The 17,500-nt window shown below is 50.4% G+C and overlaps 1 protein-coding gene and 2 long non-coding RNA genes across 3 annotated transcripts in view; 1 reads left to right on the forward strand and 2 right to left on the reverse strand.

Annotated features, from left to right (window-relative positions):
- Nucleotides 1-9,495, forward strand: part of LOC127906686 (uncharacterized) — a 46,831-nt gene extending 37,336 nt beyond the window's left edge. Inside the window, exon 3 of the long non-coding RNA XR_008062424.1 lies at nt 9,347-9,495. This is a non-coding gene — a long non-coding RNA (uncharacterized LOC127906686). The remainder of the gene's footprint in view (nt 1-9,346) is intronic.
- pcolceb (procollagen C-endopeptidase enhancer b) overlaps nt 1-17,500 on the reverse strand; it is a 65,536-nt gene that overhangs the window by 41,065 nt on the left and 6,971 nt on the right. The window contains exons 3-5 of the mRNA XM_052459292.1: nt 13,444-13,702; nt 12,215-12,339; nt 11,122-11,258 (exon numbers count right to left, since the gene is read on the reverse strand). Coding sequence (XP_052315252.1) covers nt 11,122-11,258; nt 12,215-12,339; nt 13,444-13,702 — 521 coding nt within the window. The remainder of the gene's footprint in view (nt 1-11,121; nt 11,259-12,214; nt 12,340-13,443; nt 13,703-17,500) is intronic.
- LOC127906688 (uncharacterized) lies at nt 725-4,293 on the reverse strand. The gene is made up of 4 exons (XR_008062431.1): nt 4,091-4,293; nt 3,524-3,747; nt 1,833-1,991; nt 725-767 (listed from the first exon to the last, which is right to left on the reverse strand). It is a non-coding gene; the product is annotated as an uncharacterized LOC127906688 (long non-coding RNA).

Raw genomic sequence — 17,500 nt, forward strand, 5'->3', positions numbered from 1 at the left:
ACCTGCCGCCCTACACTCTAACCACTAGGCTACCTGCCTCCTAGCCCTACACTCTAACCACCAGGCTACCTGCCGCCCTACACTCTAACCACTAGGCTACCTGCCTCCCCCTACACTCTAACCACTAGGCTACCTGCCGCCCCTACACTCTAACCACTAGGATTACCTGCCGCCCCTACACTCTAACCACTAGGCTACCTGCCGCCCCTACACTCTAACCACTAGGCTACCTGCCTCCCCTAGGCCTGCCACTCTAACCACTAGGATACCTGCCTCCCCTACACTCTAACCACTAGGATACCTGCCTCCCCTACACTCTAACCACTAGGCTACCTGCCTCCCCTACACTCTAACCACCAGGATACTGCCTGACACTCTAAGGCTACCTGCCCCCCCTAGCTCTAACCATTCCAGGCTACCTGCCGCCCCTACACTCTAACCACCAGGCTACCTTCGCATCTAACCACAGGCTCTGTCGCCCTACACCTAACCACTTTGCTACCTGCCGCCCCTACACTCTAACCACCAGGCTACCTGCCGCCCCATTCTAACCACCAGGCTACCTGCCGCCCCTCCGCCTAACCACCAGGACCTGCCGCCCTATCTAACCACTAGCTACCTGCCGCCCTAGCTCTAACCACTAGGCTACCTGCCGCCCTACACTTAACCACTGGGCTACCTTCCTCCATCTAACCAGAGGCTGCCTGCCGCCCTACACTCTAAACCACTAGGCTACCTGCCGCCCTACACTCTAACCACTAGACTACCTGCCGCCCCACACTCTCAACCACCAGGCTACCTTTCTCCACTCTAACCACTAGGCTACCTGTCGCCCTCTCTCTAACCACTAGGCTACCAGCCGCCCCTCCGCAAACCACTAGTGCTACCTGCCGCCCTACACTCTAACCACTAGGCTACCTGCCGCCCTAGACACTCATTAACCACTAGGCTACCTGCCGCCCCAGACACTCTAACCACTAGGCTACCTGCCAGCCCTACGCTCTAACCACCAGGCTTCCTGCCGCCCTACACTCTAACCACCAGGCTACCTCATCCCCTACACTCTAACCACCAGATAGCGCCCTCCACTCTAACCACTAGGCTACCTGCCCCCTCCAGTTCTAACCACAGGCTACCTGCCGATCCCCTACACTCTAACCACCAGGCTACCTGCTCCCCTCTACACTCTAACCACTAGGCTACCTGCCGCCCTCCACTCTAACCACTAGGCTGCCTCCGCCCCAACACTCTAACCACTAGGCTACCTGCCGCCCCAACACTCTAACCACTAGGCTACCTGCCGCCCTACACTCTAACCACTAGGCTACCTGCCGCCCTACACTCTAACCACTAGGCTACCTGCCGCCCCTCCACTCTGCAACCACTAGGCTACCTGCCGCCCTACACTCTAACCACTAGGCTACCTGCCGCCCCTACACTCTAACCACTAGGCTACCTGCCCCCCTACACTCTAACCACTAGGCTACCTGCCGCCCCTACACTCTAACCACTAGGAATACCTGCCGCCCCTACACTCTAACCACACTACCTGCCGCCCTCCACTCTAACCACTAGGCTACCTGCCGCCCTCCACTCTCCAACCACTAGGCTACCTGCCGCCCTACACTCTAACCACTAGGCTACCTGCCACCCCTACACTCTAACCACTAGGCTACCTGCCGCCCTACACTCTAACCACTAGGCTACCTGCCGCCCTACACTCTAACCACTAGGCTACCTGCCGCCCTACACTCTAACCACTAGGCTACCTGCCGCCCCTACACTCTAACCACTAGGCTACCTGCCGCCCTACACTCTAACCACTAGGCTACCTGCCGCCCTACACTCTAACCACTAGGCTACCTGCCGCCCCTACACTCTAACCACTAGGCTACCTGCCGCCCCTACACTCTAACCACTAGGCTACCTGCCGCCCCTACACTCTAACCACTAGGCTACCTGCCGCCCCTACACTCTAACCACTAGGCTACCTGCCGCCCCTACACTCTAACCACTAGGCTACCTGCCGCCCTACACTCTAACCACTAGGCTACCTGCCGCCCTACACTCTAACCACTAGGCTACCTGCCGCCCTACACTCTAACCACTAGGACTACCTGCCGCCCTACACTCTAACCACTAGGCTACCTGCCGCCCCTACACTCTAACCACTAGGCTACCTGCCGCCCTACACTCTAACCACTAGGCTACCTGCCGCCCCTCACTCTAACCACTAGGCTACCTGCCGCCCTACACTCTAACCACTAGGCTACCTGCCGCCCCTACACTCTAACCACTAGGCTACCTGCCGCCCTACACTCTAACCACTAGGCTACCTGCCGCCCCTACACTCTAACCACTAGGCTACCTGCCGCCCCTACACTCTAACCACTAGGCTACCTGCCGCCCTACACTCTAACCACTAGGCTACCTGCCGCCCTACACTCTAACCACTAGGCTACCTGCCCCCTCCACTCTAACCACTAGGCTACCTGCCGATCCCTACACTCTAACCACTAGGCTACCTCCTCTACCTCTAACCACTAGGCACGCCCCTAACCACCACTAGGCTACCTCCCGCCCCAACACTCTAACCACTAGGCTACCTGCCGCCCCAACACTCTAACCACTAGGCTACCTGCCGCCCTACACTCTAACCACTAGACTACCTGCCGCCCCTACACTCTAACCACTAGGCTACCTGCCGCCCCTCCACTCTAACCACTAGGCTACCTGCCGCCCTACACTCTAACCACTAGGCTACCTGCCGCCCTACACTCTAACCACTAGGCTACCTGCCCCTCTACACTCTAACCACTAGGCTACCTGCCGCCCCTACACTCTAACCACTAGGCTACCTGCCGCCCCTACACTCTAACCACTAGGCTACCTGCCGCCTCCACTCTAACCACTAGGCTACCTGCCGCCCTACACTCTAACCACTAGGCTACCTGCCGCCCCTACACTCTAACCACTAGACTACCTGCCACACCTACACTCTAACCACTAGGCTACCTGCCGCCCCTACACTCTAACCACTAGGCTACCTGCCGCCCTACACTCTAACCACTAGGCTACCTGCCGCCCCTACACTCTAACCACCAGGCTACCTGCCGCCCTCCACTCTAACCACTAGGCTACCTGCCGCCCTACACCTAACCACTAGGCTACCTGCCGCCCCTCCACTCTAACCACTAGGCTACCTGCCGCCCTCCACTCTAACCACTCAGGCTACCTGCCGCCCCTCCACTCTAACCACTAGGCTACCTGCCGCCCTACACTCTAACCACTAGGCTACCTGCCGCCCTACACTCTAACCACTAGGCTGCCCTGCCGCCCCTACACTCTAACCACTAGGCTACCTGCCGCCCCTACACTCTAACCACTAGGCTACCTGCCGCCCCTCCACACTCTAACCACTAGGCTACCTGCCGCCTCTACACTCTAACCACTAGGCTACCTGCCGCCCCTACACTCTAACCACTAGGCTACCTGCCTCCCTACACTCTAACCACTAGGCTACCTGCCGCCCCTACACTCTAACCACTAGGCTACCTGCCGCCCCTACACTCTAACCACTAGGCTACCTGCCGCCCCTACACTCTAACCACTAGGCTACCTGCCGCCCCTACACTCTAACCACTAGGCTACCTGCCGCCCCTACACTCTAACCACTAGGCTACCTGCCGCCCCTACACTCTAACCACGAGGCTACCTGCCGCCCCTACACTCTAACCACTAGGCTACCTGCCGCCCTACACTCTAACTACTAGGCTACCTGCCGCCCACACTCTAACCACTAGGCTACCTGCCGCCCCTACACTCTAACCACTAGGCTACCTGCCGCCCTACACTCTAACCACTAGGCTACCTGCCGCCCCTACACTCTAACCACTAGGCTACCTGCCGCCCTACACTCTAACCACTAGGCTACCTGCCGCCCTACACTCTAACCACTAGGCTACCTGCCGCCCCTACACTCTAACCACTAGGCTACCTGCCGCCCTACACTCTAACCACTAGGCTACCTGCCGCCCTACACTCTAACCACTAGGCTACCTGCCGCCCTACACTCTAACCACTAGGCTACCTGCCGCCCCTACACTCTAACCACTAGGCTACCTGCCGCCCCTACACTCTAACCACTAGGCTACCTGCCGCCCCTACACTCTAACCACTAGGCTACCTGCCGCCCCTACACTCTAACCACTAGGCTACCTGCCGCCCCTACACTCTAACCACTAGGCTACCTGCCGCCCTACACTCTAACCACTAGGCTACCTGCCGCCCCTACACTCTAACCACTAGGCTACCTGCCGCCCCTACACTCTAACCACTAGGCTACCTGCCCTACACTCTAACCACTAGGCTACCTGCCGCCCTACACTCTAACCACTAGGCTACCTGCCGCCCCTACACTCTAACCACTAGGCTACCTGCCGCCCTACACTCTAACCACTAGGCTACCTGCCGCCCCTACTCTCTAACCACTAGGCTACCTGCTGCCCCTCCACTCTAACCACTAGGATACCTGCTGCCCCAACACTCTAACCACTAGGCTACCCTGCCGCCCAACACTCTAACCACTAGGATACCTGCTGCCCCTACACTCTAACCACTAGGATACCTGCTGCCCCTACACTCTAACCACTAGGCTACCTGCTGCCCTCCACTCTAACCACTAGGATACCTGCTGCCCCTACACTCTAACCACCAGGATACCTGCTGCCCCTCCACTCTAACCACTAGGATACCTGCTGCCCCTACACTCTAACCACTAGGATACCTGCTGCCCCTACACTCTAACCACTAGGCTACCTGCCGCCCTACACTCTAACCACTAGGATACCTGCCTGCCCCTCCACTCTAACCACTAGGATACCTGCTGCCCCAACACCTAACCACTAGGATACCTGCTGCCCCTCCACTCTAACCACCAGGATACCTGCTGCCCCAACACTCTAACCACTAGGATACCTGCCGCCCATACACTCTAACCACTAGGCTACCTGCCGCCCCTACACTCTAACCACTAGGCTACCTGCCGCCCCTACACTCTAACCACTAGGATACCTGCTGCCCCTCCACTCTAACCACTAGGATACCTGCCCCAACACTCTAACCACTAGGATACCTGCTGCCCCTCCACTCTAACCACTAGGATACCTGCTGCCCCAACACTCTAACCACTAGGATACCTGCCGCCCATACACTCTAACCACTAGGCTACCTGCCGCCCCTACACTCTAACCACCAGGATACCTGCCGCCCTACACTCTAACCACCAGGCTACCTGCCGCCCCTACACTCTAACCACCAGGCTACCCGCCGCCTCTACACTCTAACCACTAGGCTACCTGCCGCCCTACACTCTAACCACTAGGCTACCTGAAGGTGAAAGTACTGCTGCTCATGAGGTCGTTTACCAATATTTTAGTTTAAGAAAATTTCAACTTGACGTAACACACAAAATAATCTAATCTTTGCGATATACATCCTTTATTCACACAATTTACATACAAATACAAAGAAGTATATCTGAGTGTATAAAAATACGAAATAGCAATACGACAACATAAAAGAGCCCTAATCTTACGGAAAACATCTTTGGTCGTTGGTCCTCATTTTGAATAATTTTGATTCGTTTAGAATTAGTTTTCATATTTGAACAGTTGTTGTAGGTTGGTAGTGGTACAGTAGGAGGAATGGCAGGTTTTTCCAACTCTGTGATTGGTGGACTGGGCTCTGTAAGATCAGCATGATTGGCGGGCGAGATTGGCCAGTGCTTTGGTGTGGACCGCCTTGTACAGGAGAGCGAAGCTGGAGGGGTTGAGAAGGCCACGCCCCTGCACATCCACCTTGCCCATCAGCACGTAGTTCGCTCCTGAATGAATGAATGAATAAATTAATGAATGGCTGGATGGATGGATGAATTAATGAATTGATCGATAGATGAATGAATTAACAAATTAATGAATTATCCAATTTACTAATCAGTCAATTAGTCCATGGTTTCACAAACTTGGTCCTCGGTCCTGGGACCCCCCAAATAAACATCTGATTATTTGAATCAGCTCTGTAGTGCTAGGACAGAAACCAGAAGGTGCACCCAGGTGGGGCCCCGGGACCGAGTTTGAGAAACCCTGAATTAGTCCATCCATACAAACCAGACAGTTACAGGAAGAGGATAATGTTCTACTCAGTTGTGTGTGTGTGTGTGTGTGTGTGTGTGTGTGTGTGTGTGTGTGTGTGTGTGTGTGTGTGTGTGTGTGTGTGTGTGTGTCAGATGAACACTGAGTGTACAAAACATTATGAACACCTGCTCTTTCCATGACATAGACTGACCAGGTGAGTCCAGGTGAAAACTATGATCCCTTATTGATGTCACTTGTTAAATCCACTTCAATCAGTGTCGATGAAGGGAGGAGACAGGTTTAAAGAAGGATGTTAAAGCCTTGAAGACATGGATTGTGATGTGTGCCATTCAGAGGGTGAACGGGACTAAATATTTAAGTGCCTTTGAACGGGGTGTGGTAGTAGGTGCCAAGGCGCACCGGTTTGTGTCAAGAACTGCAAAGCTGCTGGGTTTTTCCACTCTCAACAGTTTTTCCTGTGTGTATCAAGAACGGTCCACCACCCAAAGGACATCCAGCCGACTTGACACAACTGTGAGAAGCATTGGAGTCAACATGAGCCCAGCATCCCTGTGGAACGCTTTCGACACCTTGCCCTGATGAACTGAGGCTGTTCTGGGGACAAAAAGGATGGGGACTGCGCGGGGGGGGGTTCTAATGTTTGGTATAGTCAGTGTATGTGAGACGGCACATACCTTTGCGTAGGCTGGGGCAATTCCTGCAGTTGGAGGTGAGTTTGACAGACATGGCTGGCCCTGATTTGGTGATGGCCATGCGGCCACTCTTATAGGACTTGATGAGAGACACATCCACAGTCACACTGCCCCTAGGGCCTGGGACCAAGGATGTCACCTTCCCTGTGATCACTGGGAGTTGGGAGAGAGGATAGGAGAGGGGGGGGGGTGGAGTAAGATACCGAGTGGGAGGGGTTTAAACAGGATACCAGGATTCTATTTCTGTGGTTTGTAGTTTCTGACTCACTCATCCCACTCATCCCAGACAGGTTTCCCCACAGGACCTTGTTTTGAGTAATTTAGAATAATTGTTCTAAGTGCTGTGTCTTCTTCCTGTCTACCATTAAACTGTGCCCATGCAGGTCACCTACCAATCTACTAGCACAAATACTGTAGCTATGACAACCAATATAACAACTTAAAACCATGCCAACGAATGAGGGAGAGAGAGAGAGAGACAGAGAGAGACAGGAAGACAGGAGAGAGAGACAGAGAGAGAGAGAGAGAGAGAGAGAGAGAGAGAGAGAGAGAGAGAGAGAGAGAGAGAGAGAGAGAGACAGAGAGACCCAAAGAGATAAGAAGAGGGGTAGAGGATGTGACTCACCGAAATCATTAGGGCAGAAGTTGGATTGAAGTGTTCCTGTCCTCTTACAAGCCACGGTACACAGCTGATTCATCGGTAGGGCTACAACACACACCACCACCACCACACACACACACACACACACACACACACACACACACACACACACACACACACACACACACACACACACACACACACACACACACACACACACACACACACACACACACCACCACACCACCACCACACACACACACACACACACACACCACCACCACGCATGCACACACACACACACACACACACACACACACACACACACACACACACACACACACACACACACACACACACACACACACACACACACACACACACACCACCACACACCACCACACACACACACACACACCACACACACACACACCACCACACACACACACACACACACACACCACCACACACCACCACACACACACACACACACCCACACCACACACACACCACACACACACACACACACACACACACACACACACACACACACACACACACACACACACCACCACCACCACCACACACACACACACACACACACACACACACACACACACACACACCACCACGCACACACACACACACACACACACACACACACACACACACACACACACACACACACACACACACACACACACACACACACACACACACACCACCACGCACACACACACACACACACACACACACACACACACACACACACACACACACACACCACCACGCACACACACCACACACACACACACACACCACCACACACCACCACACACACACACACACACCACACACACACACACCACCACACACACACACACACACACACACCACCACACACCACCACACACACACACACACACCCACACCACACACACACACACACACACACACACACACACACACACACACACACACACACACACACACACACACACACACACCACCACCACCACCACCACACACACACACACACACACCACCACACACACCACACACACACACACCACCACACACACCACCACACACCACCACCACACACACACACACACACACCACACACACCACCACACACCACCACACACACACACACACACACACACACACACACCACCACCACACACCACCACACACACCACCACACACACCACCACACACCACCACACACCACCACACACCACCACACACACCACCACACACCACCACCACACACCACCACCACACACCACCACCACACACACCACACACACACACACACACCACACACACACCACACACACACACACACACACACACACACACACACACACACACACCACCACCACGCATGCACACACACACACACACACACACACACACACACACTGTTATTTCTAAACAAAATGTCTGAAAAGCAGCAGTAACAATCACAGTGTAGTATCAAACGGTTGTTCCCTCATCAGACTGTAACTCACGTTTCTTGCTCACGGCAGGTTTCTTAGTCACAGGCTTAGTCCGGCTCGGTCCATGCTTAGCTGTGGTTTTAGGCTTAGTCCCTGGTTCAGGTGTGAGCTTGGCTCCAGGCTTAGAGAAAGGTTTCTTAGTCACAGTCTCAGTCCGGCTCGGTCCATGCTTAGCTGTGGTTTTAGGCTTAGTCCCTGGTTCAGGTGTGAGCTTGGCTCCAGGCTTAGAGAAAGGTTTCTTAGTTGGTTTCACTGTTTTGGCCACTTGTTTTGGTGTGGGCTTGGATTTCACCTTGGTACCAGGTTTAAGGGTTGGTTTAGCCTTGGTACCAGGTTTAGGGGTTGGTTTAGCCTTGGTACCAGGCTTAAGGGTTGGTTTAGCCTTGGTACCAGGTTTAGGGGTTGGTTTAGCCTTGGTACCAGGTTTAGGGGTTGGTTTAGCCTTGGTACCAGGCTTAGGGGTTGGTTTAGCCTTGATACCAGGTTTAGGTATGGGTCTGACTCCAGGCTTGGCTGTAGGCTTACGTGGTGGAGGCTTCACTGGTATCCTCACCCCAGGTCTGGTGGCTGGTTTTGGGGTGGGCTTGGCCCTGATGGCTGGCTTGGGTTTAGGAATGTTCCGGGCTGGTTTGGTCGGCTTGGAGGTAGGTTTCTGGGGTATTGCGGCGACCCGAGACCCATGGATGCTGTCTTCCCCGGAGGAGGGCGTCCGGGACCCCCGGGGCACGCTGGAGTAGTGGGCCATGAAGCCGTTGGAGGTCACACTGAGGTCAGACACAAACTGCACCAGGAGCTCGTTCCCATTGGTCACTAGGGTCCTGTATGAGGGGTGGAGGGAATGGAGGAGAGGAGAGGAGAGAGAGAGGAGAGGAAGAGGATGAGAGAGGAGAGGAAGAGAGATGAGGGGAAGTGGAGGGGAAAGAGAGAGGGACAAGAGAGAGGAGAGGAAGAGGATGGGAGAAAGGAGAGGAAGAGGAGGGAAAGAAAGGAGAGGAAGAAGAGGGGAAAGAGAGAGGAGTGGAAAGAAAGGAGAGGAAGAAGAGGGGAAAGAGAGAGGAGGGGAAGAGAGAGGCGAGGAAGAGGAGGGGAAAGAGAAAGGAGAGGAAGAGAAGGGGCAGAGACAGGAGAGGAAGATGAGGAAGAGGGGAAGAGAGAGGAGGAAGAGGAGTGGAAAGAGAGAGGAGGAAGAGGAGGGGAAAGAGAGAGGAGGAAGAGGAGGGAAAGCGATAGGAGAGGAAGAGAGAGGAATAAGAGGAGGGGAAAGAGGAGGAAGAGGAGGGGAAAGAGAGGCGAGGAAGAGGAAGGCAAAGAGGATAGGAAGAGGAGGGGAAAGAGAGAGGAAGAAGAGGAGGGGATGAGAGAGGAGGAAGAGGAGAGGAAAGAGAGAGGAGAGGAAGAGCAGGGGAAAGAGAGAGGAGAGGAAGAGGGGAAAGAGAGAGGAAGAGGAGGGGAAAGAGAGAGGAGAGGAAGAGGAGGAGTAGAAGAGGGGAAAGAGAGAGGAAGAAGAGGAGGGGAAAGAGAGGAGGAAGAGAGATGAGGGGAAAAGAGAGAGGAAGAGAGGGGTAGAGAGAGGAGAGGAAGTCAAAGAGAGAGGAAGAGGAGGGGAAAGAGAGAGGAGAGGAAGAGGAGGAGTAGAAGAGGGGAAAGAGAGAGGAAGAAGAGGAGGGGAAAGAGAGGAGGAAGAGAGATGAGGGGAAAGAGAGAGGAAGAGGAGGGGGTAGAGAGAGGAGAGGAAGTCAAAGAGGAGAGGAAGAGGAGGGAGAAGAGAGAGGAAGACGAGGGGATGAGAGAGAGGAGGAAGAGGAAGGCAAAGAGGAGAGGAAGGGAAAGAGAGAGGAAGAAGAGGAGAGGAAGGGAAAGAGAGAGGAAGAAGAGGAGTGGAAAGAGAGGAGGAAGAGGATGGGAAAGAAAAGAGGAAGAGGAGGGGAAAGAGAGAGAGGAGGAAGAGGAAGGCAAAGAGAGAAGAGAGGAAGAGGAGGGGAAGACGGAGGATAGGAAGAGGAGGGGAAGAGGGAAGAGTCAATAGCGATGGGAATGAGAGTGACGAGAGAGAGCCGTGGTAGATTTTTGAAAATCCTTTGATAGTAGTGAAAAGTTTTACAAATCTAAGTGAAAATGTGACAACATTTGATAAACATATCAGTAACATCGTAAGAACATTTTCTGACCCTGGTACCCTGTCACCACAGTACTTCCCGATGCGACGCGAGTCGTCCCTCTCACCCCCATTAAAGAATGCCACGTAGTCATAGCGACAGTACGTGTCAGCCTCTATATCCAACTTCACAAACTTGATCTCGATCACCTAGGAAACATAACCAGTCACAATGTCAGAACAGACTTTCATAAGATGACAGAAACACATTCATAAGCCAAGTTGGTCACACCATTCAAAACCAATGAGTGTTGGAACTTCAAAGCCATTTATCTCAGAATCATCTTTGACAGATATGAGCTCAGAACTCTAAGGTAGGTTTTAGTTATGTGACACTGTAGCTGCTTCTTGTTATTCATAATTCTTGCACTGTAATGTAGAGTGAAGGGAGCTGGTCGGCGCTGACATTTAGAATACAGAGGGGCATTTACTCTGTCTGTCTGTCTGTCTGTCTGTCTGTCTGTCTGTCTGTCTGTCTGTCTCTCTCCATCTCTCTCTCTCTCTCTCTGTCTCTCCTCCCTCCTCCTCTCTCTCCTCTCTCTCTCTGTATCTCTCTCTGTCTCTCTCTGTCTCTCCCTCTCTCTCTCTCTCTCTCTCTCTCTTGGCAAACATGTACACACCTACTCCTTCAATGAAGCCTTTCATTTGCACACGTCACAGGACCGCAGTCAGGAGGCACACACACACACACACACACACACACACATACCTACTCCCATAACTTAAGCTTCCAGAGCAGTCTCTAACGATGGCCGTTAAGTGCAACTTTTCAGAACCTCAAATAAAGTGAAAAGATATGCTGCTGAAGCTGTGTTGTGATTGGTGGAGGTGTGCTGCTGAAGCTGTGTTGTGATTGGTGGAGGTGTGCTGCTGAAGCTGTGTTGTGATTGGTGGAGGTGTGCTGCTGATGCCGTGTTGTGATTGGTGGAGGTGAGCTGCTGATGCCGTGTTGTGATTGGTGGAGGTGTGCTACTGATGCTGTGTTGTGATTGGTGGAGGTGTGCTACTGATGCTGTATTGTGATTGGTGGAGTGTGCTACTGATGCCGTGTTGTGATTGGTGGAGGTGTGCTGCTGATGCTGTGTCGGGATTGGTTGAGGCCTGACATTGCTGGGCTCCACGGAGATGTGCCAGGAGCAGCTGATGCCTGCTGGGTAATCTGAGTTGGGCCAGTTGGGTGTCTTGACTGAACCCTGAGCCTTCGTTAGTCTACCCCCACAGAACTGATTCTCTGAGGAGAGACAGACAGAGTGACAGAAAGAGAGAGAGAGAGATGTACACTTTGAATAGAGACAGGCTGAAGAGCATGAAACTACGGTATCACTAATCACCCCTCACTGTCTATGAGTCCATAGTATCAATAATCACATCTCACTGTCTATGAGTCCATAGTATCAATAATCACATCTCACTGTCTATGAGTCCATAGGATCACTAATCACCCTCACTGTCTATGAGTCCATAGGATCACTAATCACCCCTCACTGTCTATGAGTCCATAGTATCAATAATCACATCTCACTGTCTATGAGTCCATAGTATCAATAATCACATCTCACTGTCTATGAGTCCATAGTATCAATAATCACATCTCACTGTCTATGAGTCCATAGTATCAATAATCACATCTCACTGTCTATGAGTCCATAGTATCAATAATCACCCTCACTGTCTATGAGTCCATAGTATCAATAATCACATCTCACTGTCTATGAGTCCATAGTATCAATAATCACCCCTCACTGTCTATGAGTCCATAGTATCAATAATCACCCCTCACTGTCTATGAGTCCATAGTATCAATAATCACCCTCACTGTCTATGAGTCCATAGTATCAATAATCACATCTCACTGTCTATGAGTCCATAGGATCACTAATCACCCCTCACTGTCTATGAGTCCATAGGATCACTAATCACCCCTCACTGTCTATGAGTCCATAGTATCAATAATCACATCTCACTGTCTATGAGTCCATAGTATCAATAATCACATCTCACTGTCTATGAGTCCATAGTATCAATAATCACATCTCACTGTCTATGAGTCCATAGTATCAATAATCACATCTCACTGTCTATGAGTCCATAGTATCAATAATCACCCCCTCACTGTCTATGAGTCCATAGTATCAATAATCACATCTCACTGTCTATGAGTCCATAGTATCAATAATCACCCCTCACTGTCTATGAGTCCATAGTATCAATAATCACCCCTCACTGTCTATGAGTCCATAGTATCAATAATCACATCTCACTGTCTATGAGTCCATAGTATCAATAATCACCCCTCACTGTCTATGAGTCCATAGTATCAATAATCACCCCTCACCCTCTACGTGTGGTTTCCCTCCTTGGTAGTGAGCAGCGAACCCCCGTCCTCCTGTACTGCTGTCAGACACCATCTCCAGCATCATGGTGTTGGAGGTAGAGATGAGAGCCCCGGGCCGGAACGTCCCACAGAACCTGCCCAGCTTCTGCATGGTGTGGGAGTGGCCGTTGTACACGTCCAGGTAGTCATAGCGACAGGTGGGGTCGGCCTCCAGGTCAAACATGCGGAAGGAAAGCATGACAACGTGGCCCTCGGGGACCTGGGTATGATGGGATGTAGACGTGAGGGGGCTAAAGTCAGAGGTTATGTTATACCATTTTATTGGTTTGAGTTTTTTTATTTTGACAGAGACGGTGCACATTAATGAACGTTTCAGTAAAAGTGCCGGTTTTAGCCAGTCGGCTAATTTACAACCTCAGTCCCTGGGCAGGTTATTAAAAACAATTACAATATACACAATCAATGAGCAGTGAGCACAAGCAGAGCAACATAGGACAAGCAAGACGTAGCATGCAGACAGAGCAACATAGAACAAGCTAGACATAGCATACAGACAGAGCAACATAGAACAACCAAGACGTAGCATACAGACAGAACAACATAGACCAAGCAAGACATAGCATACAGACAGAGCAACATAGAACAACCAAGACATAGCATACAGACAGAGCAACATAGAACAAGCTAGACATAGCATACAGACAGAGCAACATAGAACAACCAAGGCGTAGCATACAGACAGAGCAACATAGAACAACCAAGACAGCATACAGACAGAGCAACATAGAACAAGCAAGACATAGCACACAGACAGAGCAACATAGAACAACCAAGACATAGCACAGACAGAGCAACATAGAACAAGCAAGACATAGCATACAGACAGAACAACATAGAACAAGCAAGACATAGCACACAGACAGAGCAACATAGAACAACCAAGACATAGCACACAGACAGAGCAACATAGAACAAGCAAGACATAGCACACAGACAGAGCAACATAGAACAAGCAAGACATAGCATACAGACAGAACAACATAGAACAAGCAAGACATAGCATACAGACAGAACAACATAGAACAAGCAAGACATAGCACACAGACAGAGCAACATAGAACAAGCACATAGCATACAGACAGAACAACATAGAACAAGCAAGACATAGCATACAGACAGAACAACATAGAACAAGCAAGACATAGCACACAGACAGAGCAACATAGAACAAGCTAGACGTAGCATACAGACAGAGCAACATAGAACAAAAAGCAACAAGACAAAATTCATAAAAGCAACAAAGTGTTTCCACCTCACAAGCTACAGACAACAGACAACATGGAAAGCGGCAACACACAGCGAGGATGATCTGATTGGCCTTTAGCCATGTAGTCATGTTTTTGTGAAAGTGTGATAGGTGGTGCAGTTGTGTGTGTCTGATGGCAGTGTATTCCAGACATGGGAAGCTCTCACAGAGAAAACAGATTTACTAAAGGTGTTTTCCTTAAGGAACTATACAGTCACCTCCATTGCAGACCTTGTGGATCGGGCTGCCATATGTTTGGGCTTTCAGTTTAACAGAAGTACTGAGTGGAGGGGAGGAGCCAGACCATTTAGGATCTTGAATACAAGACATGCGTCGGTGTATTGCACAAGATTTTCCCAGCTCAGGAGCTCATGCTTTCTGAGGATGTAACAGTGATGATGGCTGTTGAGCTTCCTATCAAGCACTTTGAGAGCCTGTTTGTAGACAGTCTGAATGGGTTTCAATGTTGTACAGCAAGCAGGCCCAACTAGTCAAGCAGTATGTTAAGTGGGGGAGTATCATAGATTTGAAGTACAGTTTTGCTACCTCTGTAGTCAAACAATTTAGTATAAATCATAAATTAGCTAGGTTAAATTTGGTTATTTGAGTTACCTTTTTCACCTGCTTTTTAAAAGAGAGGTTGGAATCAGTATGATGCCAAGGTACTTAAAATCAGATACCACCTGGAGCTTCTCCCATAGATATCTGGCTCAGTAACATCAGATACCTGCTGGAGCTTCTCCCTGACACACAGACACACATAGATATCTGGCTCAGTAACATCAGATACCTGCTGGAGCTTCTCCCTGACACACAGACACATAGACATCTGGCTCAGTAGCATCAGATACCAGCTGAGCTTCTCCCTGACACATAGACATCTGGCTCCAGTAGCATCAGATACCACCTGGAGCTTCTCCCTGACACATAGACATCTGGCTCAGTAGCATCAGATACCAGCTGGAGCTTCTCCCCTGACACACAGACATCTGGCTCAGTAGCATCAGATACCACCTGGAGCTTCTCCCCTGACACATAGACATCTGGCTCAGTAGCATCAGATACCAGCTGGAGCTTCCCTGACACACAGACACATAGACATCTGGCTCAGTAACATCAGATACCAGCTGGAGCCTCCCCTGACACATAGACATCTGGCTCAGTAACATCAGATACCACCTGGAGCTTCTCCCTGACACACAGACACATAGATATTTCAGTAACATCAGAGACCTGCTGGAGCTTCTCCCTGACATATAGACATCTGGCTCAGTAGCATCAGTTTGCCTCTGTGAAGAACATAAAGACTATTTTTTCACATTGAGATGCAAACATGAGTCACTGAGCCACTTTGTAACCTGGACCATTACAGTAGTGAGTCACTGAGCCACTTTGTAACCTGGACCATTACAGTAGTGAGTTCTTGTGCAGCTTGTTGTTTGCTATTTGCATGCACATATATCACTGTATCATCTGCATACATTTGAACTTCAGACTCAGTACATACAGAAGGCAGATCATTAATGTACAGGCTGAACAGGAGGGGCCCCAGTATTGACCCTTGGGGCACGCCTACATCATAGCTAAGATTGGGCGACAGCTCATTGCTCACTCTGACACACTGAGTTCTGCCTTCAAGGTATGACTTCATCCATCTCAAGGCATCAGGGAGAAGTTGAACTTGGACAATTTTGTGATGAGAATCTCATGGTTAACAGTATCAAAAGCCTTATTTAGGTCCAGAGAAACATAGCCCCAACAACGCCCCCTTTGTCCACATTTTCCAGAAGAAAGCAGTTTGGTCGTTTCTGTGGGAGTGTTTCGCCCTGAAGTCAAACTGCATGGGAGTGTAATGTGAAAGGGCTGTTGTTGAGTTTGGCAATCAGTTGTTCTGCTACACACTTTTCCACAACCTTTGACACCACAGGTAGAATACTAATGGGCCTGTAGTTACTCACGTCAGCAGGGTCGCCTGATTTAAAGATGGCCGTTACTATGGCCGACTTACAGACCCTTGGAAAGGGTTGGTTACTCGTTAGTTATTACTGCATTGTCGGAACTAGAAGCACAAGCATTTTCGCAACACTCGCATTAACATCTGCTAACCATGTGTATGTGACAAATAACTTTGATTTGATTTGAGATGCAATAGATGGTATAAAATACAGTATATACATGAGATGAGTAACGTAAGATATGTGAACATTATTAAATTGGCATCTTGATTAAAGTGGCTAATGATTTGAGTCTAATGAGTTTAACCTATTGGAGGCTGGCGGTCGAGGCTCCACAGTGTGAACAACCATTATTATCTCATCAATGGACAACAGATGTTATTGATAATGAGTTACACTTTGTGTAGAAGGTAGTGTTATTACAGCTGCGATGCAGCTGGATGGGTTGAGTAGCACTTCTGTTATAGTACCTGTATAGTACCTGTACCTGTATAGTACCTGTTACTTCGTGTAGAAGGTAGTGTTATTACAGCTACGATGCAGCTGGATGGGTTGAGTAGTACTTCTGGTGTTATATTCTGTTGGGTACTTACAGTGATGTACCAGGTGTGGTGTTATATTCTGTTGGGTACTTACAGTGATGTACCAGGTGTTGTGGTATATATTCTGTTGGGTACTTACAGTGATGTACCAGGTGTTGTGGTATATATTCTGTTGGGTACTTACAGTGATGTACCAGGTGTTGTGGTATATATTCTGTTGGGTACCTACAGTGATGTACCAGGTGTTGTGGTAT

The sequence above is a fragment of the Oncorhynchus keta genome, chromosome 13 (genome assembly GCF_023373465.1).
Source record: "Oncorhynchus keta strain PuntledgeMale-10-30-2019 chromosome 13, Oket_V2, whole genome shotgun sequence".
Lineage (NCBI taxonomy): Eukaryota > Metazoa > Chordata > Actinopteri > Salmoniformes > Salmonidae > Oncorhynchus > Oncorhynchus keta.